Genomic DNA, 23,309 nt, shown 5'->3' with positions numbered 1-23,309 from the left:
ATCAGAGGATGAGTACAAACATAACAGAATGGACTGCAACGATGAAGGCTCTGTTGACATCCTCTGGATTGCTGTCGTGCTATCAAGAGTGTGAAAAGTGAATTTAAAAAAATTACACACTGTATAGTGAAAAAGCAGTTTAATGTGGGTAAATATTTTGGCAACTTGTAATAGATGTCACTGTGGAGTGTCAACAACAATTTAAATCCCGAGATGAAAGACTTAAACTCAGAGGAGCGGTAGTCAGAAGGACTGGGAATACACAGCGAGTGTGACTACAGTGGAGCCTGTGGGATGCACATGCTGGTAAACAGAATGATTCCAGAGTCTTCAAGGATTGAAATTATGTTTATAAGTAACACTTAAAGTAATAACTGCTACTGTACAGCTCGAAGCTGCCTAGTGTAAATGCATGACGGAAATTAATACTCTGTAGGAGGAGGAAAAGCTGCGATTGCCTTTTGACTTCCTGATACAAGGAAACACTTAACTTATTCATGTAGTTGCACAAAGAACTATTAGATGAATACATTACCCTCTTGTCCAAGGGCTTTTTACCCACAATCCTATCACATGTGTTCATTGGAATACACACTACCACTACACACTGTCACACACAAGTTTTTTCAACTCAAATGTGGTAGTGGCAGACAAAGAAAAAAAGGGAAAGATAAAGTGCGTGTGTTTGCACATTGGCAAATTAAAAATTCCCTTTGAACCTGAGCTTCTGATAGGTTAAAGCACACAGGCCTCCTTGGGCCCACGCACACATGCACGGCAATGAAACAACATTATATAAGCAGGCTCTTCTTTGTTCTATGTCTCCCCCATGAACTATATACAACAGCTGAGCATGCTTTATTTTTTATCTCTCCCCACAATCAACCACCCAGTCACTGCATTTTCAATCTGTGATAGAGGCTTCCCCTTCACGGGTGGGTTCAAAACAGGTGTGTGTTTGGTGTGTGAGATTCTTAGAGGCTTTTTGTCAGGTAAGACACACAAAGTAATCCAAAAAGTGCAACACTCCTCAAACCTGCTTTGAAAAGTCTTTATGGAAACGATACTGGCATAATTAGGCAGCCACAGTGCTCTTGAATCTGCATAAATTAATGCTGCAGTCCACAGGTGTCCTGTCTTTCTTCTTAAGGCTTAGAAACATGGAATTTTAAAAAAGCCGTGGATCGGGATGTTCATATTAAAGAGCTTCATGTGTGCGTGTGTGTGTGTCTATGTGTGTCTGTGTGTGTGTGTATTTTCTAAGAAGAGAGGGACAAAGCATTGAGTTCTAAAATTATTATTTTACATCACTAACATTAGAATCCAAACAGCAAGTTCCTGTTAAGTCTTTTCATGCAATTTTGCATTTTCTAAATTGATAGTCAAATTTTAGAAGGTAGAAATTTGATTTTGCGTTTTCTGTGTGACCATGTGTGTGCTTATACTCACCACTACTCCAAACTGCTCAGGCTCTGACAAGTTGGCGTATTCGTTTTTGTACTTTGCCAAGGCATTCAGCTGCTCCTGCTCTGGAAGGTGCTTCACGAGGTTCTATAAAGAATAAAGAGGAAGAAAAGGAGTGAGGGCTACTGCAGCAGAGGAGAAGAACAGCCTTGTTATTGAGCTATTGTAGCGCCTGACAGATTTGATTTTATTAATTGCACTTGTTTTGACTTATTTTATGTGTTGGTCTCTAAGCCAGGTACAAAACACAATGGTTTGAAGTTTCCAAACATTAATCCATTCACAGCAGGTGGACTGGCTGCATCTGGGTTTAAACTGTGATATGGTTTCCCACAGTCCATGCCTGAGGAGAGATTTGGTGTTTCCTGGGAATTACATTCAGAATGAGCCGTGGGACTCCAACACTAATCTAACCTACTGCTGCTCTATTTGCTGTGTATTTTGGTTTCAGTTTCAGCTGCAGATTTGAGTTCCAGAAGAAAAAAAGGAATACAAATAGAATGTTTTGTTACCTCAGTAAAATATATTTTATGATCAAAAATATGGGACCCTTGGGGCTACACATATGAATGAAGGCAACTGAAAGTGAAAATGTGATTAGATTTTTTGAAATAGCCCAGAGGAATACCTAGAAAATAATTAAAGCCAATTTGATTGCATTGCAATTTTTAAAAAAATTCAACAGCCATTTCAACAAATGCCACCACTGTGTTGTAAATATGTTGGTCTGATGCATTTAAATTGGGGTAGTAGTCCGTCCCTGATGCTGTAGTAATAACAAATATTCCCACTTCCATTGCATTTGTTTTAAATCGATGCAGCATAATGGAATTTGGCCTAATGACTATTAATTATTTTCTGTTGTAATTAACAATTATTGATCAAATGGACAATTTAAAAATGTACGCCCATAGCCAAGGTTTGTTTGTGCTTGTTTGTTTTATTGGAGCCTGCACACACCCTCATTACAGATAAATAATCAGAAATCCGTTAGTGTAAAACTGCACTTCCTCAACATCTGCTGCATCAGTTCTAGGCTGCAACATTTTTTACATTTTCGGTGACACATTTTAAGGTCATAAATTCAGCTCAACAAAGGACTTTGAATCTTAAATCTGGTCTTTTGATGTCTTTACAACAATTAAAGCCTTGTGCTTGTAGAATTCCAGCTGTCAATGGGCTTTGAGAAACTAAAATAGAAATTGCAGTTTCCATTCCTGGTTACCTGTGTCCTTCAAAATTGAATACCAAGTTTCATGGCTTGTTTGTCCCTTCCTAAAGGGCTGACCTTCTCTTGACTAAACTCCTCTTAGTCATGTGCAGTCAGCCCACCAGGGGCTTTTCTTTTTAGCTTTCTCTGGACTGAGCCAGAGACAGGGGGTAAGCAGACTTTGCAATCAGGATGAAAACATTTGGACTTACCACAAAAGTAAGGAAAATTGTGATTAATAAAATTTGCCAAATCTACTCTACCAATGCCAAACAGCTTATCCTGCCATTGATTACATATTATGCAAGGTTTATAACCTTTGTGACACTGATCTGTGACTCTTAGCCTCATCCTGTCAAAATTCAAATGCATGTTTGTAATCAACTGTTTCATTATGTTTATTTCGGTAACTGTCACTCATAAATATATCTTTGGGTTAACTGCTGCTAACCACTTTTAGTTCTCGGCCTCCAAATATCAATCAATTTAGCCCGAGGATGATGATGCCAGTAGTGGATGCTTGTGCCACATGTAATAAAATTCCCTTAAGGCGTTCCTGAGATATCCCCTTCATGAAAATGGAATGGACACACATAAAATGTCTGCACACATAATGCCCCTGTTTACACTACCACCTGCACCAAGGCATTATAAAATAAAATAAGATTATTGCTCAAAACATCAAAATTGACTGTAAGGTGTGCCGTTAAAATAACTCATGGGATGGGACCAGAAATAATACATAAGAGGATACCAACTTGAATGATGCCACAGGTGTTAGTTATATTCCATGCAGCAAAAGTAATATAACAACAGGTTTGCTGTAGTTTTAAGTCAGTGTGGAGAGAAAATGGTCTGATTGTCGAAAATAAATAATACAAACAACTCTTGAGAGAACTCAAGCAGCAATTTCTTGCTCTGTCATGTTTTATGAGCATAGACAGTATGAGAAATTGCAGAAATGGTTTTATTATTCCAGCCTAAAGAAATGAGAGGTCAACCATAACAAGAAAAATAAAAGAAAAAAGTCATGGTCCAAAGAAAGAAACTCAGGCGTGTAGAGCATGCCAGGCTTTCTGGGGTCTACCTTGAGACTTTATCTGGATGGCAAACATCAACAGACGGTCAGGCGCTTTAGTTTCATAAAGTTTATGTTAATCTTGAGGCATTCAACTAGAAAAATGATGTACAGCCCCAAAGTTTTAAAGCTGTTACAAACAAGAATTGCCTAGAAATATAATTAAAAACAACTACTCAACAGCAGCAAAGCACTTCATTATTTTTTACAACAGATTTCCTGCGCTTAACAACTGCTTGAACATCTGTTGTACTGTAAGCTTTACAGATGTCCAATTCTTCCACCTCAGGCTACATGCATATTCAAGAAAGACAACTAATCAAGAGCATGAAAAAGTCTGACTGACCATCTGAGCAGGAGAACCTGGGAGCTAAAAATAAACATCCTGCCTCAAGATACAGAGCTGCCCACTGCAGGCTGAGTTATTACAATATACAATATTTTCCATCTGAGAGCAAGAAAGTTCACAACTAAGTTTATGTAAAAGATGGTCAGGCCAAGGAAGTCACTTGTGGTGTCAGTAAAGTTCGAAACATTTGTACAACTTTATGCCCTACCTGGATCATAGGTTCTGTGAGTTGCTCCTCGTCCACCTCCACAATCATCCGACGAATTTCCTGATAAGGCATACGGAAGGAACCTAGGAAAATTGCTGCGCAAAAACAAAGGGAACAAATTCCATCATGAATGATAAGAAAATAAAAATACACATTTATGGCTATAATCTCACAAAACATGTCTTACAAATCAACTATAGTAAAAACATATCAGACTGATAAATTTAAAGAACAGCTCAAGGACACATGAAGTAAGAGACCGAAGGGAAATAAAGTTCAAGTCAGCCAAACATAAAACTGTTTTCTGAAACAGTGATTTGAAAAATTACTTCAGTTTAGCCAGTGTGAGATCCTCAAGCAAGTGATATCGCCAGGGACTGAATGGCAAATGTCTTGTCAGGCTTAGTCATTAGTCAGGCCGGCAGAATCATCAGACAAACTCTGACAGTGAAAAGATGGGTGGCTGGGCCTCGATATTAATGATTATTGGGGAAAAGGTGGTGAAAAGACAATAGTTTTGAATCCTGATATCCTGGTTTTTACATGAGCCGGTCTGAGGTAAAAAAAAAAAGACTTACAGATATCAAGTCGGGATGATGTAAAGAAGAGACAGAAATAGCTCCCTTGATCATACAATGAAGAACTTGCACAGCTGAAGATAATAAAAAAGCGCTGCACCTGTGTAATGCTAAGAATTGAATCCAAACACATGAGGACTTGTGTGGAAAAAAATTGCGATTGTATCTGAATCAATCAAGCTACTGAACAAGAAACGCCACATGCTTAGTCTCAATCAAAGCTTTTAGGCTCCCTGCCTCCTATAGTGGAAAACATAAACCACCTACTCCTCTTTCTCTCCCTCCTTGCTCCTGCACTTAAACTTCTGCAGCGTGATTTATCACTGTTACTGGGCTGATTAGTCTCATTTTCTTTTAATACACGAAACAAAGGTCACAGCTCCCTTTGATATAAGCCAATGAGGTGCTAAGATCTGGGAGTGCTTAAGAGATCAGCTGGATCCTGATTACTGTCGGGTGCTTTTAAAATGGTCATTTTCAGACCAAGCATCCGTGTATGAATATGTGTGGGAGAGAAAAAAAAAAAGCAGGACAGCAGGCGAATAAATTTAAGCGTACATAGAAGGATTTACCTTCTGTTTTTACTCTCCTAAATGAGTGCTTAACATTGTTACTTAGCTGTGTTAGTGTGCAGAGAAATAAGTCACAGAAAGCAGTTGCTACATTCACAATCATGTGTTGACTTGCTTTAATTGCTAATACATTCCCTGCCAAAATTCAACATCCAAGCCACTTTGTAACATAAACGGATCAAAAAAAAGGGAAACTGGAGGTGACTTGAGTGAGATAAATTGCAAAAATGAGCACAGGGTGTTGAGTGTTCAACTATAAAGACGCATGGGGGAGTAACAATCCACCCTTTGGTGGAAGAAGTGGGCTAAAATGAATCAGATACTTACATAGATTCTGTGCAATCTTTGGATCAAGCACCTTGAGCTCTTTAATTCTCTTCTTTATGGATTTCTTATCCTCCTGATCCTCCTCTTCTCTTTTGGCTGATGAGGACGGAAACACTGGATTAATATCAACACACAAACAAAAAATGTACCCTCAAGCATACGCTCGCTGTGCTGCTAACATATGTATGACACATAAAAATTCAGATACAAAGAGATTATAAGATTTACATATTCAGACTGTGTCCGATTACAATATGAAGGAAGAAAATAGCTGAAACTGTTCCTGCATTGACCCCTTGTACTGAACTCATTTTTGAATTTCATCAGAATTCCAGGAAAAAAACATGATCTCTGATGTTGTTGTTTTTTTTTTTTTGCAAACAAACAGTCAGGTACAGCTGAATGTTATGCTGCTCGAGAGGCATGGAGAAAAAGGATTATGGGAAAGTGTAGTGATAGCAAACACTGATGGAAAATGGTATGGGTGAGCATCGACTGTTCCATAAACACAAGGTTGCACATACAGCGATCAGGTTAAAGGTGAAGGTAAGACAATTCTGGGTCACATTCAACGGGGAAAGAGGGGGTATGGTAGTGCTGTCGCTGCATTGTAAAGGTATCATTAGATCTGCATTACTAACAACATACAAGATCACCAAAAGCAACACACACAAACACGCAGACAAATGTGCAGCCCTCTTGAGCCACGTTCACAAAGAGGAGTTCACGGTTGGTTTTAATTATTTAAGACACCAGATTAAGAGAACAAAATGTGCATCCCAGGAGTATGCTGGGTAATTGTCTGGTGCTGTAATTATGGTGTGTGTGGTGAAAGGAATGGAGAGGAGGAGAGAGCAGAGGACAGGAAAGGAGAAGAGAGGAGGGTGCAGGAGAGCACAAGTGAGGAGAGATGAGGAGAGCAGAGAGGAAAGGGGAGTAAAGGAAAGCAGAGGAGAGCAGCCCAGTTTTAAGTAGAGGTGAGCATGGGGAGAGGAGAGGAAAGGAGAGGAGAGGAAAGGAGAGGAAAGGAGACATTGTTAGGTATATATGCTTTTCTCATTAAAAAGTGAAGAGATGTTCTTGGTCCTGCAGAAAAAGCTGCTTGCTTATTGCACAGTACAGCCCACCACACACAAAAACACACAAACACAGCCACACACTGAGCTATGCTTGGACTTACGTGGCTCCTCTGTAGGTACACTCTCTTCACAGTCTTTCAATGTGCAAGAGTTGAGTAAATGGAAAAGACGGACAGTGAGAAGGATGTTTGGAAAAAGGAAACCATGGAAGAGTAAGAGGTGAGAGGATAACAAAACAAAAGTTTTCAGAGAGCTGCACTACACCTTAGCAGGAAGCATAAAGAGATTCAGTAGAGGAAAGTACAAAAACTCCATTTAAACTTTAATATAATGTGGACACTAAGGCAAACCACTAGTAAATCAGAAGAGCCATTTCTTACCAATACACCAGAAAACTTGTTTTATCAAAGTTAGGAAGTTTAACTTATACATGTGTATGTTGTGTTTTTAATCTTTGGAAAGATAAGAGCTTGGAGTAACCTAAACATAATTCTCCATTTTAGAGTAAAGACTGCACTCTAAAACTTTACAAATATATGAAACTGACTCACTTTAAAGTTATGTTTAAGTTAAGATAAATTAGCAAAATCTCTCAAGCCCCAAGAGCTTAACCGTAAAAATGCATTGTTCCAAAGTGTGTGATTTTCACAACATCACACTGAAAGCATGCTTCAGTTGTGGCTATTTACAGTAAACAGCCTGTGATCACATTGATAGGAGAAAGTTGTTAACTACATTTATTATGGAAAACAAGAAACTGGCGTTTTAGGTCATTTGACTGTTATTACAAGCCTTTTGTGATTTTTGCGCAACAGCTCTCATCAGGTTCTGATTTTTTAAAAGATAAAACAAATACTCCATTAAACGTAGCATAAATGATCAGATTACAAAGTGTTGTTGTCTGGCTAGCTGGATGACTGTTTTTTTGTTTTTGATTTTTTTCAACAAAATGACACGTTTAATACAATGAAAACCAAAATCTAAAACATTATCAGCTGGCAATAATACATTTTGGGTTCATCATCATTCTGACAATTCAATTTTAGCCAGTAAATACAACTCAAAAAGTTGATTCTTCATCCTCATTTCAACAATTATATATATGTATAATGATGTATACAATACAACCCAACAGCTGCTGTAAAAAAAAAAAAAAAGCTCTTTTGTTTTTCTGCATTTTACCTACAGCAGACCTCTGAAAAAATATGGTAATATTTTTTTAGGCTAAGGGTTGCCCTGTCTACCTAAAGTACAGCAATTAACAACCTGAATCACCTTAATTCCAGCACTTGTTGAGCCATCTTTGGCCAAGGTAGAAGACCAAGGATTTCTCTGATGCTTTGCAGACATATCAACCCATGCCCTGAACTCTACAAACATTCAGAGTCTGCTGGACAACATCAGTGACATATGTTTTACCATGGACATATGGACTTCTGATGTTCGTCCTCAGTATGCTTAGTCTTACAGCCCAGTGGCTGAATGAAGACTTGAACACGAAAAAGACATTATGGAATGTGCAGGAGTGTTCCAGTTCAGAGTGAAATAAATACATTTTAAGAAATATATATATATATATATATATATATATATATATATATATATATATATATATATATATATATATATATATATATATATATATATATATATATATATATATATATTTATTATTCTCAGATGTGCAAAAACTTTACACTTAAAGATAAAGAAATAAAACAGTAATAGGTACTCTTGTCTATACTGGCCATCTACAGCCAACTGAAAAAAAACAATACAGTAGTTTTAAAAAATTATCAAACATGGTATGAAATAAAGTTAAACTGTCTTTATTATGTTGTTGTAACAAGGTTGAAAAAAGATCCTCTTGTTTTAACGTTTGTGAACAAAATAAAAGGCTAGATAGTTAAATAATGGATTCTTATTGTCAATAAAAATAAAATTTATCTCATTAAGCGTGATGGACAGCTGCTGCAGCGCCTGTTTATATAATATTCATTTCAACACGAAAAACCTAATGATGCATTGTGCCTCACTTACAAGACTGCTGCCCTGAATGTATTCAGTGCAGATAGGTACTTACTTGTTAAATTGTTAGGCAGGACGGAAATCAATACATATGAAAGGTTTCAATATTTACCTTTAAAAACTGAACAAAGAACTTTGGTATTCCTCCTAATGGGATCTTGAATTTGATGTCATTGAGTATTTGAATGCAATATAAAGAGCAAGCCCTTAAAGCCTCCAGCCTATTGCATTAAGATGTTGTATTGATCTACTCATCATAACTTATAGCCGCACAGAATCTCATTTATTACCCCAACACAGCCCGACTCTCCAGCACACGCTTACACGCTACCAGAGTATTAACCACCTTGTTTCACTGCATATAAACATACTTGGCTGGGTCATATCATCCATGAATCATCCTCACATAATACTGCAAGGGCTGCATCTGTCTCTAGCATACAAGTGATGGAGATAAGATAGAAATCATATAGTGCGTGCACCAACACACACTCTCACACACTCTGTCCCTCTGCTGCCTCAGGTGTTATCGGTTAAATCAGCTAATTAGATTGCTCCCTTCTAGCATCACCTTCTCATCCTCTCTGGCCTTAAAACAGCTCTTCTTCTAGTAAGGCTGCTCATTATACGTCAGCCAATTAAAATGTCCCACAGGGGGTCAGAGGTCACTGGTTAATCAATCAGAGGCAGCAACGACTGTTGTAGTTATTAGATTGCACTATCTCCTAGGAAGTGGGGGAGATAAGGATACACTTGTGATTGTAGAGCAGCAGAGAGTCTGCATTACATCACAGGTCTAGAAAGAAAGGAAAGAAGCAAGGGGCACAGGGATAATAAGTAGCAGGCATGGTGTGATGGAAATACTTGTTTCTGCCTCTTGTGGCTGACGATTTGCATACATTGATTTGTGGTGAAGATGGCACATATTGAAAGACACTTAAAGATAATCAGAGTTTGATGGAAAGATGCACACTGCAAACTAAGCTTTAAATCAACATTATGAGATGAGAGCAGATACCATAAAATAAAAACGAAGACTCCATCACAAAACAGCAGAGTGCATTAGAGACAGACACCAACAACGAGCTGTCTCAGTTGAAAGGCCTTCCCTGCTCTGCAGTGGCTCACACATAACAAGCTGTCTAACATGTAAGCACTTTAAGGCCTCTTAATAGAGGTTTGTAGTAAATATCAAATTGATGGCGGGACTGTGGACAAAGTAGGTGAAGAAGCAAGTCAGAGAAACCGAGCAAAAGAAACACTGAAATGTTGGATTTCTTGTATTGTTTATTGTTTTATTGATTATTGCTGTATTCGCACATGGACCTAAGTCTTGAAAATTTCCAGAAATTTCCCACGAATGTTCAGTGTGATTTACACAAGTGAATGCAAGTTGATTAAATCAAGCAGCAACCTCCAGTCTGAGAATATGACACAATGCAGAAGTGCTAAAATCTGCTGTTTCTAATGTGTTCACTTGAGGCTGGCTCCGGAAGTAGCGGAAGTCACATACACACCATACCAAAAAAAAGCCATTTTCAAAGCAGAATTTAACCTATTTATAGCCTTGTTCAAAAAACGTCTCCTGTCTGAGTCGCTAATTTTACTACCGGCTCCCACTGTACGGGGGGTGAATTTTTTTTCTAACGCGGCCGTTCAGAGGATATTAAGATCATGAGCTCCCCCAATAAGAGGCACAGCTGAGGGTCATGTGACAACCGGCGCCCTATGGCTGTATACCAAGCCCTTGCCACTACCAATATGGCCGCTATAGCCAATGTGCTTCATATGAGTGCCTGATTCAGTACCCATCCCTAATTGTGCAGGCTATGGTTCTACACACAGCTATGAAATGGGGCGAAGAGAACAGGTCTCATATGGCAAGACTCAGCTGTATCCACCTTACAGGATTTATTTGAACATTACAGTTCAGCAGCAGCCTGTTTTAATTTGGCATGTCCAATATGGCCCCAGTCAATGATTGGTTCCAAAACTCTGTATCACTAACAGAATGGCAATGTCACAGATACTATGTTGATTTATTTTACAGTCTATAATCTTGACTCTTAAGATCTCTGTACCCTCTCCTCCAACAAGAAAGAAAAATCACTCCATGAATGGAATTTGAGAATGACAACTTGAAAGGATTTTGGGTTGGTTGTCCAAAAGTTTCCCAAAATTTTCAGGTGTGCATGTGTGAAGAGGGCATACAAAAAATAGTGGTGGGACAAAAAGTTTTAAATAATTGAAATAACAACAATAACAACAACAAACTAAAAAATCTATCTGTTTCAGTGTCTTTTTTTTTTAGAGAAACAGGGTGAGCAAGAGAGAGTGGGATAAGGAGAAGTTTTGAGCTCAACAAAACAGAAAAGTTTGATTCTTTTCTCAAGAAAAAGAAAATGTTTAGCTCCAGGGTCAGATGAGGTTGCAACACTTGGGATTTAAAAGAGCTATTAACACATTTCACTTGTAATAATTCCACTGATCCAATCTCTGCCACAGTTTAAAGACATCTGACAAAAAAATGACAATGTTTGACTCGGTGCGCACACACACAAGCTTCTCAAACAGTGGCACTTCCCACAAGGCAGTATCAGTGGATTGCGCCGTCAAAGCACTAAAGGGAATGGTGGATGAAATAAAACTGCTGTGAAAGAGCATGACTGATGCTCTACATGACAGGCAGGCCTCAGAGACAGGCAAGTAACACCTCAAATCGACCCCCGCCCCCACCGCGCACACACAAACCAAAATCTCCTCCTCACTCACACCAGCACTTCATTTCCTCAGAGTGGATTTCTAATCAGGGAGATTTCTTTACTTGAACTGCTCTTTTTCTGCACACACACAGTGATGTGAACAGCAAACATATACTTACAAACATCTCAAAACTATCAAGGGAGGTAAAGAACTGACAGCAGGGTGAATGAAAGCAAAACAAGACTGTTAACTTATTTACCAATGGATCACCCTCAGCCTGACTTTTCTCTTAACATTTGTGGTATCGTAGAGGAATACATCTGCCGCCTACTGAGAGAGCAGATAGTCAAGCACAGGGCAGAGAGGGCAGCTGTCTCCAAAGGGTAATTAAATCACTGTGTTGTTTCCAAAAGCCAATCAAGGCAGCCATGCAGGTAAAGTTTAAATCACTACTATTAGAAGAAATTCAGTAGCAGGGATAATTTGGGGGTCTTTTTGCATTGTTACACACATACATGTAGCACACACACCACTGCCTCAAGCAAAATCCACTATGAGACATCTGATGCACAGGAGGGGGGCTGTCTGCGGCAAGTGAACAAATCCACCGTTCCGACACATCTGTCAGCTCTACAGTCAACAGAGGGGAAGATGAACAGTCAAACCAGCCGCACGCTTTGACTGTTGACTCACTGTTTGGTTAGAATCCAGCTAAGTCCTCAACACCCTGACAGGAAGCACCAGAGACAGCCAGAGCATCCACAGGCAGCTTCTTTGAAGGTGCGCACCTTTTCCTCACCTTTTCACACTCGGCCATCCTGAGTTAAACTGACATGACGGTTTGACTGGTCTGTTTGCACACGCACATTCCCTCCCCCCCTCGCTCTCACCCTCTCCCAAACCTCAGTGGCGAGTGTGAGACCCAGTGAGAGGGAGATCAGAGTAATGAAGTGAGGAGCTGTGTTGTGAGTGAGCTAATCAAAGTGAACCATGCAGGGCCACCTCTCCCTGTGATCCAGACTAGATGACCCAGGGCCATAATTAGTCTGAGACTTTCATTCTGATAGCAGCAAATTAACAGACTTCATTAGGCTTTTTCTCTCCTCCTCCATCCCTCCTTTACCATGAATCGTCATTCTAAATCCAAACCATCCAAATTGCCCCTGAATGAGCATCAGTGTTTGCACCGTGCTAGTCAGATCAGGGAGAAGGCAAAATGCCCTGCTGCTGTGGAGCGGCTTTAAAAGAAATTCCTTTTAGAATAAATTTATAGGCTGAAATTATAGACACAACATCAAACAATTCATAATTGATTAGGAGCCTCTGTTAATCAGTATGCTCTGGCCTGTAGGGATGGATTCACTAGTAGCTCTATTCTCAGTGGAGTAGTGCCCTCTAAAGGCCTCTTGCAGACCTGCTGTTGGCCTCTACCTTGCCAGGAGAGAGAGTGTGTTTGTGCGTCTGCATGTGTGTGTGGTTAAATGAGTATTTTCTGACTACTCTGTCACATCAGGTATGAAGCGTTATTATCTCCATTTCATTTCACCATGTGACAGCGCCGATCTGAACAGTTGTTAAGCCCACCCTAACATTTCCAGAGTCATTCAATGGATTGATGGCAGCCTAAATCATTCATCTCTGAAGTCATTTGCCATTTTTCTGTTTTTCCTCCCTCTGATGTTGCAGACGCACCCACCCCTTCACTGCCGCCATCATCACCACCTCCCTCTGTATATCGTACATACACAATCCTACACATGAGGATGAAAAATCACCGCAGAAAAATAAAGTCGCAAAAGCAAATATGCTTTTAACGAGGCAGCCCATTACTCTGGTGATATGAGAATATAAAAACACAAATTGGGAATAAATTGAGGTGCTGATGCTTGAGAAACTGAAGCAGCAGTAAGAGAGGAGAAAACAACAGAGGAGGAAAAGAACGGAGAGGTTTACCTCACAAAAGAGCAAAAGGGAAGGGGAGCACCAGTGAGGTTAATGAGTGGGAGTGTTTTGTTTGAAATGTGGCATTTTCAGGCATTTCAATTTAAAAAAAAATCACAAGTCTAGGTAATAGTGGGGACAGTGGTTGCTGTTATTTAAGCAGTGTCTTCATAAACCAGTATTACATTCTGATCAGAACGTGTCTGCTCTATGTGCAAATGTGAACAAGTGTATGAAAATAGTAGGTTGGACACTGTACAAAAGAGAAAAAATACAGATTTGTTCACAGTGTGTACTACCTATCCAGACCTCCCCTTTCAAACACAATGAAAAGAGCCTTTAATGATTATGCATTTGATGAGAGCTCTCGTAATGGCACAAATTTTCTGCAGCCACATGAAAAGTCATTATAGAACTAATGGTGTTCTTCAAAATGTCACAGCAAAAACATAAAGAGAGTGGGAGAAAAGCAGAGAAGAGGGGAGAGCAAGCGAGACAGAGTGTGAGAGGGGTAGAGACACAGGATGGAAAAGTCCACCGTGATGTGAACGCGTACATATAACAGCGGGAACAATAATACCTCTAACACATCATGAGAGGGACATCCTGCTGCTATCATCGTGATTCAAAACAGACTATATTTAAAGCTTTTGAAGTTACTTAAAGTGCTAATTCTGTCTGCGATGCTCACAACTGGACTCCTCACACCTTTGAAGGCTTCCTATGGTCCTTCTCATCTTTTCTGTTTCCCATATGAATGGGAGACAGCGCTAATTAGGTCACTTTAGCTGTGGGTTTTTGAGATTACTCTCAAAACCATAAGTTCAGGAAATATGGGATAGTTTGCTTATTTTTAGCCTCCTGTGGGCATCTCATTTCAAAAATGACCACCTACTAACTTTTCATCCCCTCCTCTTCTCATCCGAGATCTCTTTATAAATCCTCAATGATGGTGTCAACAAACCTCTTGAGCTCCTATTGTCTCATTGTAATTCAAAGCCTACCACATTTTCAGCACAGAGGAGCTCAAAAGCTTTTCTGAGAAATACACCCACCTTGCATTCGAGAGGCTGATTAACAGTCACTGTATGGATATGTTAAGAGGTTCCAATTTAGAGGCAGTGCAAATCTTATTGAAGTGAAGAAGCACAGACTTGAATTGGCTTTGAATGATCATGACTGTTTAATGTGTGACATCAGCTTGAAGATGACAGGTCACCACAAGCTGTAAGCTCTGACTGTGGTCTTAACTTCCAGAGAGAAGCTTTCACTATGGTATTCAAACTTGGCCTGTCCAAAGATTACTACCAGAATTGCCATCAAGTAGTCTTCAAGTGTGCCTGCACAGACAACACCCATACACTTCCTGCTTGAGCCATGACAACCCCATGAAAATAGGGTGTCTAATTATCTCGTACAGCATGCCAGCAGCCTTGACTTTCCTCGACTTCCTCTTTGACAGGCTACAGTGATCTGAAGGGCCTGATAAGCACTTAGAACAAAGCTGTCATGCAAAGGCAAAGAGGGTCACTTGTGAAGCATCTTGTTAGAGTTTTGCCATCAGTTGGAATAATTAATTAAAACCAAGTAAAAAAAATAAACAATTTTTGTCTGCTTAACAAATGTACAATAACAAATTGGTTGTCATAGTCAAGATACAATGATTAAGAGTTTGAATAATTTCTTAACCTGTGGTGTTTTATTTTACCTTAGTGCCCAAAGGGATAATGTCAAGCAAAAAAGAAAAAAAAAAGACTGATTACTTGTGATCAACTGAAGGTATAATTATGATTCCATTTGCAGAGATTAAAGTAATGCAATTTCTCCGAAAATCAGGTGCATGCACACATTTGTGAACTGGTCTGAGAATTAAAAGTGGATCACGTAGCACAGTCCCTGCATCACCCACCACTCAAAGCCGTGTGCTTTGGTTACTTAGTAATGACAGTTCCAGTGCTACATTTGTGCCGAGGTTAGTACACAGCTGTAGCCGGGAGAGCCCATTACTGTAATGTTGCCAGCTGAATATTATAAATTCGGTAAGTGTAATATGCCTTCATGTTTTTCCTTTTACTGCAACACTTGTTCAGAGTTTGCCATTGGCTAAGTGTTGGCCTTCAACCCCTGAACTTACTTGGCAGACAGAAGTATTCTACCAACTGTAAACTGTTTTACTTGAGTCTATTTAAATCCTCATGTGTATTTATGATTCTTTTTGTTTTTGTTTTTATTTTCCCACACAGTTGTGAAGTTCCATAGTAGATGTAGTCATTTTTTTTGTTATTTTTCTAAATAAGACTTAATAACTAAAGATGGAAAAATACCAAGATTTTTTTTTCTGATAATTTCACATCATCTTCCCTTTTATAGAAGACAGACAAAATAAAAGACAGCCACTGAAGAGTTGTTAAACAGATATTAGCATCACTAAACTTTTAGCACCTAAGATCTTTCACATCCCTTAATTTTCGCTGTTTCCCTATTTCTCAAATTGCAGTGCTGTGGCTCTGGAGGAGAGGAAGGTTATTAACAGATGTCGGTATCTTAGATAGAAATGGCAAACTGATTTTGTGATCTTTGAGGGTTTCGTCTAATTGGGTGTTATTTATTAGCAGAAAGAAGCCCAAGGAAAGGGCAGCTCTCTTCATGCTGTTGCTCATTTTTCCAGCACTACAGCAAAGAATCCATCTCTGTGCCCTCTCCTCATAAACAATCAGAGAAAGAAAGAATGAGCCGGTTCATTCTAGATGTCAGCCAAGATGCATCTGCTGAGACCGTGTTGGGAGTGTAACAAAATATATCTGTGTAGCATGTGAAGTTTGACAGGCAGTACTGAATTTGCATTACTGAAAAAATGTTGTACTCGGAAAGGGTCGCATTGTCTCCTAAGAATGGCAAGAGGCTGAAAAAGCAGACTTTGCAAACTGTAGCTAGACTTCAGACTCATGCATGATTATTATCAGTGATGGTTGTCGCTAATTTAAACTGGTGGTTTTCAATTTCTGGTTCATACAATGTGGTACATTAAACCCATTGGTGAGAAAAAAATGAATCATGGTGGGTTTGTTTTACATAAAATCCAAATTCTGATTAGAATTTAGAATTCTACAATTTGTGATACCAAACTGGTTATTTATGAAAAGTTGATGCAAGAGGTGTGATGGGAGAAAGGTAGCCATTATCTATAGGTTTAAATATTAAATATTGTCCCTTTGAATTGGGTATCAAAGCTTTTTATACATTTTCTTCAGCCAGCTTTCTTTTTAGAATTGAATTGAAAAGATGTTAAAATGGGTTAAAAGGAAAAAAAATGAAATCAATACTCTTACATTGTTTAAAGCCACTGTAAGTATGAAGTATGACTGAGAAAATACAATTATTCCACAAAATTGAATCAAAAATAAAGTCTTGTGCAAAAAAGCCCAATAAAACAAGTCAAAATGGGAGGGAGGAAAAACTACCTGTGGGGCTGAATGCTGAATATAAATAGAGCATCCTCACTGCTGCTAGAACTGCTGATACGACTTGAATAGCACGTTAAAAGGGGGACAGGTTCGACACATCCCTCAATTCCCACCTGCCGGTGTCTCTAAAACACTCTGTGATTTTCGCCCTCTCTTCTTCCAAACACCCACAGGAAAGCCCCTGATATACATGTTTTATCTCCTCTATTGACACTGATCATCTAAAGAACTTCTCCAGGGGCTATCTGCGATATCACAGAAATTTCTGAGAGCTGTCAGCACTCTCTCTGGGCGTCCACTCACCGCACTTGCTTGTTTGTTTCTCACTTTTTTTCTACTTCTCTGTTTCAGTGAGTGGATATGCTGAGTGAAGAGCAGTGGTGTCTATCTCTCCCCTTTGTTCTTTTGAAGAAAAGAGATTCAAATGTATGCATTCAAAAATAATAATTTGTCTCTTAAAATGATTAAGAAAAAGGTAATTATGGCACATTTGATGTTTGAAATGCTCTAAGGGCTTGAGATTTTTTTTTTTTACATCACAGTTTAATGAAATTAAATGTTTCAATGTCCCAGAACAATTTTCAGTGCACTTAATTTGTTTCATTATAAGATGTTCTTTTTCTTCCTCGAAGTCCTTTTATTAGAAATGCTCAAAAAGTAATAAAGATTAAGTTTAGGTTTTTGTCAAAAAAATAGCAGTTAATTTGACATTACATTGAATTACATTGTAACCCAAGCACCAGTTGATTAGTTGATCAGTAATTGTTTAAAGTCCCTACAAATAACATTTTTTTTCTCTCGTTAGGATGGAAATGGCTCTCTGTGTTTTTGCAGCCAGCCTCAAGCGGATTCTCAAAAAAAAAAAAAAAAAAAGAAAGAGCAGTTTTCAACACTTCTGCACAGGCTTCAGATTTTCAGAGCGGGGGGGGGGGGGGCAACGTCCAGTTTAGAAAAATGAAGCCTATGCGGAAGAGCTAAAAGTTGCTGTTCATCAAGGATCCACTTGAGGCTGGCTGCAGAAAAAAATAGGAAGTTGGGTACACACCCAGCCAAAAAACAGACTTTTATGGCGTTAAACAGCATATTTACAGGCTGGTTTAAAACAATGGCTTGAGTCTGAAACGCTAGTTTTGTTATCAGCACACGCTGTACGAGGGGTGAATTTTTTTTCTAAATCTGCGGTCTAGAGGATATTATATCGTTTGTTCGCCCCAACAGAGACACAGCCCAGCTCACATGACAAACTGGCGCCCCATAGCTGTCAAAAAGAAAGCTCAAAGCCCACCTGTAGCCGCTAGGCCATAGTATAACTTTTTTTAAAAACCATCCAAGCTGTTTATAAGTCATGGCAAACTAAGAAGCTCAGTAGGTCTTTTACAAATGACTGGCATTTCTACACTGTGGTATCAAAGTCCATCAGAGATCAGAAATGTAATCAGATTATCTCACTCTGATTACTTCCTTAGGCTCCAGCCACCCACGACCCTGAACAGGATAAGGGGTTCAGAAAATGAATGAATGGATCATTGAATGATTACTTTCTATATGTGAGCTTAACAAATTAAACTTAACAAATCTGATGAAGAGCAAATGCATAGACACTTTAAAATGATAGAATTGTGCGAATATTTTAAACTGGAGAGCAAAAACTATACACAGTCACTTCACAAGCAACAACTCAAGTGGTAGCTTCAGTAGCAGTAGCACTTCAATACTCCTGTAAAACCCATCGTATATTGAGTTTCACCAAAATGTGTATGTTTTTTCATTTCAAACTTTGTTTCAAAGAGGCAAATAAAGCTCCAACTTCATAAAGAGAGATGGTAGTAGAAGTTACCACAAAACAATAAAGTGAGAGGCAAGTTCAGCCCCGGGACATTTAGGGTACATGCTCCTTGTAAGCCAGACATAGCTGTGACTTTTGTCTGTTAATATAAAGTGTTTTGTTATAGATTTTTCTCTGCCTTGTTTTTAGCAAAGATGAATAGTGGTTATTTAAAAAGTTCTTCATATGTTGGCATTAAAACCTACAATTTCATAACCATAACTTGAAGGTGAGACATTCCTGAGTCATACTGTATTTGTTATTTTCATTCGAAGATATTGCTGTTCTTGAAAACCTCATAAATTTTAAATTAAAGGGTTGATAACTGTGAAAAATATAAAAAGGGCACTGCAATGATCATGTGGAGAAATAAACCAAGACAAACACTTTAAGAGATTATTTTTCTATATTGCTTAACACCGTTAATGCCTGTGATACTATTCTGCAGGTTAAATGTCAAAATCTAACATTAAAATTTGGTTTGAGTGTGCCAACAACAAACAGAAGCAATTGAGAGGAAAGAAATTCAGGAAAGCAAACAAATTACTGACCTTTGGTTTCTGTTGCGCAAACATGAAGGCAGATCATGCGGCCAAGCAGCAAAAGCAGTGTGCAGAACAAGCATGATAAAAGTTAGAGGGATACAAAGACAGAGCAAACAAGAGAAAGAAAAAAAGCTAGTTAGTTATATTTGTAGCAAGCATTACTCTTGACATGATATTACTCAAAGGGACAACAGAAACTTTTGCACTAAATACAGAGTGAAGTTAGAGAGATTTAGAAGCATTAAATAAGAAAGTTTCACTGTTGAGATCATAAAAGTACTAGAAGAAGAAAAAACAGATCAGGGTCAAATTTTCTTACTGTGAGTGAGAATTACAACATCACAAGAGCCGACAATTCATGGAAATAGTGTTAATGTTCTCGCTGTGTTGCGTAATTTGAGCCACCAAGGACATCAATATTTAATGACAGTCTCATAATCACACCAGACATTGCAGGTCAGAGCCTCTGTTCCCTCACTTAAATATCACATTATTTTATACAAATGAGATGCTCCCATTGCATGTATTAACATACTGACTTCTGTAAGTGAAGATCAGGTCTTTTACATATTTAAAACAAGTGTTTTGAGCCACATTCACTGCAGTTTAGAAGCAAGAGGAAAGCAAAGTTGTAGAGAGGAGTCCTCATACACCCTGAGATGTGTTAGGGAGAAAAAATAATCCACAAGCTTTAAAGATGTAAAACTCGGTGCTGAATATTTCCTTCTATAATCAACCCCACTGCAAAATTCTTCATGTGGTTTTCTAAAAAACATACCTTTGTAAAAGTCAACAAAAGTCTCAGTTGGTGAGTGTACATTCATAAAAGTTGAGAGATCTCAATAAAAATGCAGATTTCTGCAGAAAGTTCACCATAGCTCACTATACGGGTCAGCAGGCAATAAGTTACAATGAATTACAATGGTGCTCCGGCTTATTCCACTTTCACTCCACTCTCTTTTGAAGTGTCTTGATGAAGCTCAGAAAAGCCAAAGTCTTTTTTAACCTCAGCGTCTTCATCCTCAGAGTAGAGAACAGTAACCGCAAAGACAGCAATTACAGCCTCCAGATGTCAAGGCAACATCTATAAGCTGAGAGTTCAGGGGATGACATAATACCATCATTAGCCCTGTTAAATTTACCATCTGTGAATCTTACACACAAAGAGAAACCTTTAGCTCCTGAATCTATAGATTAACTTTAGTTAACCCCTCACTATTCACACAGGACCTGAGAGCTGGGTGAATGATTTCTGTCATATGACAGCTCCACTTTTACAAAACTTTATAACTAGTGCTCAAAGAGGCAGTCAAAACTTTAACACAGCCTTTGCTCAGCAAAGGGTAGAGAGTTTTTGAGCTGTGTGTGCGTGTGTGTGCTTGCATGCTTGTGTGTGCGTGTGTACTATGTGAGTGAAAATGTTCAGGCATTTGTCTTAATGGACAAGAATAATTTACGCAAACTCATTATTCAGGGAGTTTTAATAAATAAAATGCTATTAAAATGATATCATTAACATTATATTGGTAAAACCCATGGAGAGCGCTGACTGAACTATGGAGAGATGAATAAAACGCCATCATCTCCACTCACTGTCCAAGAATGTTGCCTAAACTCGGCTGAAATAAGTGTTAACATATTATGGATTCAAAGCCAAAGACTGCATTAGGGGTCAGCTCTTGCAGCTGTGCATTAAAAACATCACCTCTCATTAACACAACCCATGTTTAACTCATCAATAAAACAGCAAAGATTCCCCATTCCGTTGCTAGGCGCTACCCAAGTAGCTGCCTGTTGCAGCAGCTCTCTCGTCTTTGTCCGTTTCTTGTAATTTTTTTGTCTCTTTTTCGTAATCTTTGTATTTGGAGTGGATCATCACTTTGTATGGTTCATTGTTGGTCACGGACACCAAACTTTTTGTGGCTTCGGCGATATTTTTTACTACTTTTCTCCTGTGTTTGTCTGGAGATCCTACATGTAACCATGGCTGCATTGTTTACATGCAAAATTAGCTGTTAGCAGCCTGTAGCATGTCAATGCTAACTAGTGTAGGGCTTGATGATTTCCCTCGAGCTGAGGAGGAGGAGGTGAGGACGACGTGCTGGTTCTCGGATGTGAGCTGGGAGGAGACGACGTGGACCTGTCCTTACATCCATCGTTGTTGGGAACATGGGATCTATCTCCGGTAGGATGGACGAGCTAGCTGTGCTAACCCAGCGGCATCGTGCTGTTCACGGACGTGGCTGACGGAGCTGACATCGGACGCCGGCGCCACATTGGAGGAGCTTCACCTGCTGTGAGCAGACAGGATCCAGGAGACAGATACTGAACAGACTTCTGGGGAGGCTCAGTCCTGGACCCTGTGGAGGTGGAGACTGGCTGGGCCGGAGAGTGGTGGACGAGTGGTGGACGGGATGTCGTCATCTAATTTCTTATGGACTTTTTTTGCACTTTCTATACTCTTTCTTACTTTTGTTTTCTTAAATGCTGCGGTGACTCCTGAATTTCCCCTCGGGGATAAATAAAGTATTTTCTATTCTATTCTATTCTATTCTATTCTATTCTATTCATGTCACTTAGTCATAGAAAGTGCAATGTATGCAGTGTTTCTCAGTGTCAGTGTTCTCATGCTGCGAATTATGTGTGCAGGAGCAAGCGTTTGACAACAGAGGTTCTACCCCTTTTTAAGGTTTAAAAGAACGAATGACAATTGCATTTCCCAAATAAAATAGAAGTCAGACTCAACAATTATTGATTTCAGAAACCATGAGTAAGTTTTACTTTTAAGACTGGCCCATCTGTTAACATGAAGGAGACAAACTATATACTACAGTGAGTGAGTATGAGGTGGTCTCACAGTTTTACAGTTAATGGTTTTTATGCTCTTATATGTTTTCAAAACAATACTCTGGCAACATCTTGTATGCAGTAACCAGCAGCATGAACATGTATTAATCAGGTAACTGACTAAAATTCAAAACATTACACATGCAGAAATACCTATCCCAACTTCAGCTCAAAGATAAAGTTGAAAAATTTGTTATCTTGTTTCTCAGCCCAAACAAGGCTAAATATAGACCTTTCCAGTAAAACATAAATTAATAAATATGTGATTCAATAAACAAGTAATGAATTAATAAGAACACAAATACAGCATTTTGCTGAGTTGAATCCTCAGCAACCTTATATGTATCTTCATTTGTCTTTGAAACAAAGAAAGAATTCTGTTTAATCACATTTAATCTGTCTGGAAAATAAATCCATCAATAATCTGCAAAAGCCTTTGTTTCAGTTGACTGTCTTTAAAAAGCAGATAAAGAAACAAATTTACTTGTGAATGCATGGCAGACCAGAACAATTTCAGCATGTTTTCTTTTCCCTGGGTTGTTGTCAATTTGTCAGTGTTAGTGGGAATGTAATATAAAATTTAACCCATAAATATTGCATTAACCAGCCAATTATGAAAAAAGAATTCAAGTCACATTATCTCTGTTTCTGGGAAAGTTGCTCTGCCTGAGATATGAGATTTAATCAGCCTGGAATAAAATGATATAACCTTTAAGCGGTATTGTAAGTAAAGACAGCAACATTACAGTAATCCAGTAAGGAGTAATGGAGCTGTGTTCCTAGAATTGCAACAACTTAGACTGACAAGGTTAAAAGAAAAGTAGGAAAATTGGCATTTATACGGGTAATAAGTAGTGATCATACAGTAAATTACAGGGATTCATTTTGACACAAACTCTGAGGAAACCATGTCAAATCTCACATACCCAACCCTACATTTCTTGCTCTGCTATGCAGCTTAAGGAGACCGTCTGAATGGTCTAAAGACTACTATAGGAGCAGCACAAGCAGCGACATCAACCATGGTACTGCTGGCTCTAAAAAACCTGGTTTCTTTTTCTTGTTTGACTACCTGTAGGGAGAAAAAAGAA

At 38.8% G+C, this 23,309-nt stretch overlaps 1 protein-coding gene across 1 annotated transcript in view; it reads right to left on the bottom strand.

The window, feature by feature from the left end:
• Positions 1-23,309, bottom strand: part of LOC141788242 (protein diaphanous homolog 3-like) — a 176,637-nt gene that overhangs the window by 90,550 nt on the left and 62,778 nt on the right. Inside the window, exons 18-20 of the mRNA XM_074667124.1 lie at positions 5,787-5,882; positions 4,310-4,404; positions 1,450-1,551 (exon numbers count right to left, since the gene is read on the bottom strand). Coding sequence (XP_074523225.1) covers positions 1,450-1,551; positions 4,310-4,404; positions 5,787-5,882 — 293 coding nt within the window. The remainder of the gene's footprint in view (positions 1-1,449; positions 1,552-4,309; positions 4,405-5,786; positions 5,883-23,309) is intronic.

The sequence above is a fragment of the Halichoeres trimaculatus genome, unplaced genomic scaffold, assembly GCF_033239565.1.
Source record: "Halichoeres trimaculatus isolate MK-OKI-2021-1 unplaced genomic scaffold, fHalTri1.1 fHalTri1_scaffold_3, whole genome shotgun sequence".
Lineage (NCBI taxonomy): Eukaryota > Metazoa > Chordata > Actinopteri > Labriformes > Labridae > Halichoeres > Halichoeres trimaculatus.
Note: the sequence above shows the minus strand (reverse complement) of the source record. Positions and strands in the feature narration are given on the sequence as shown.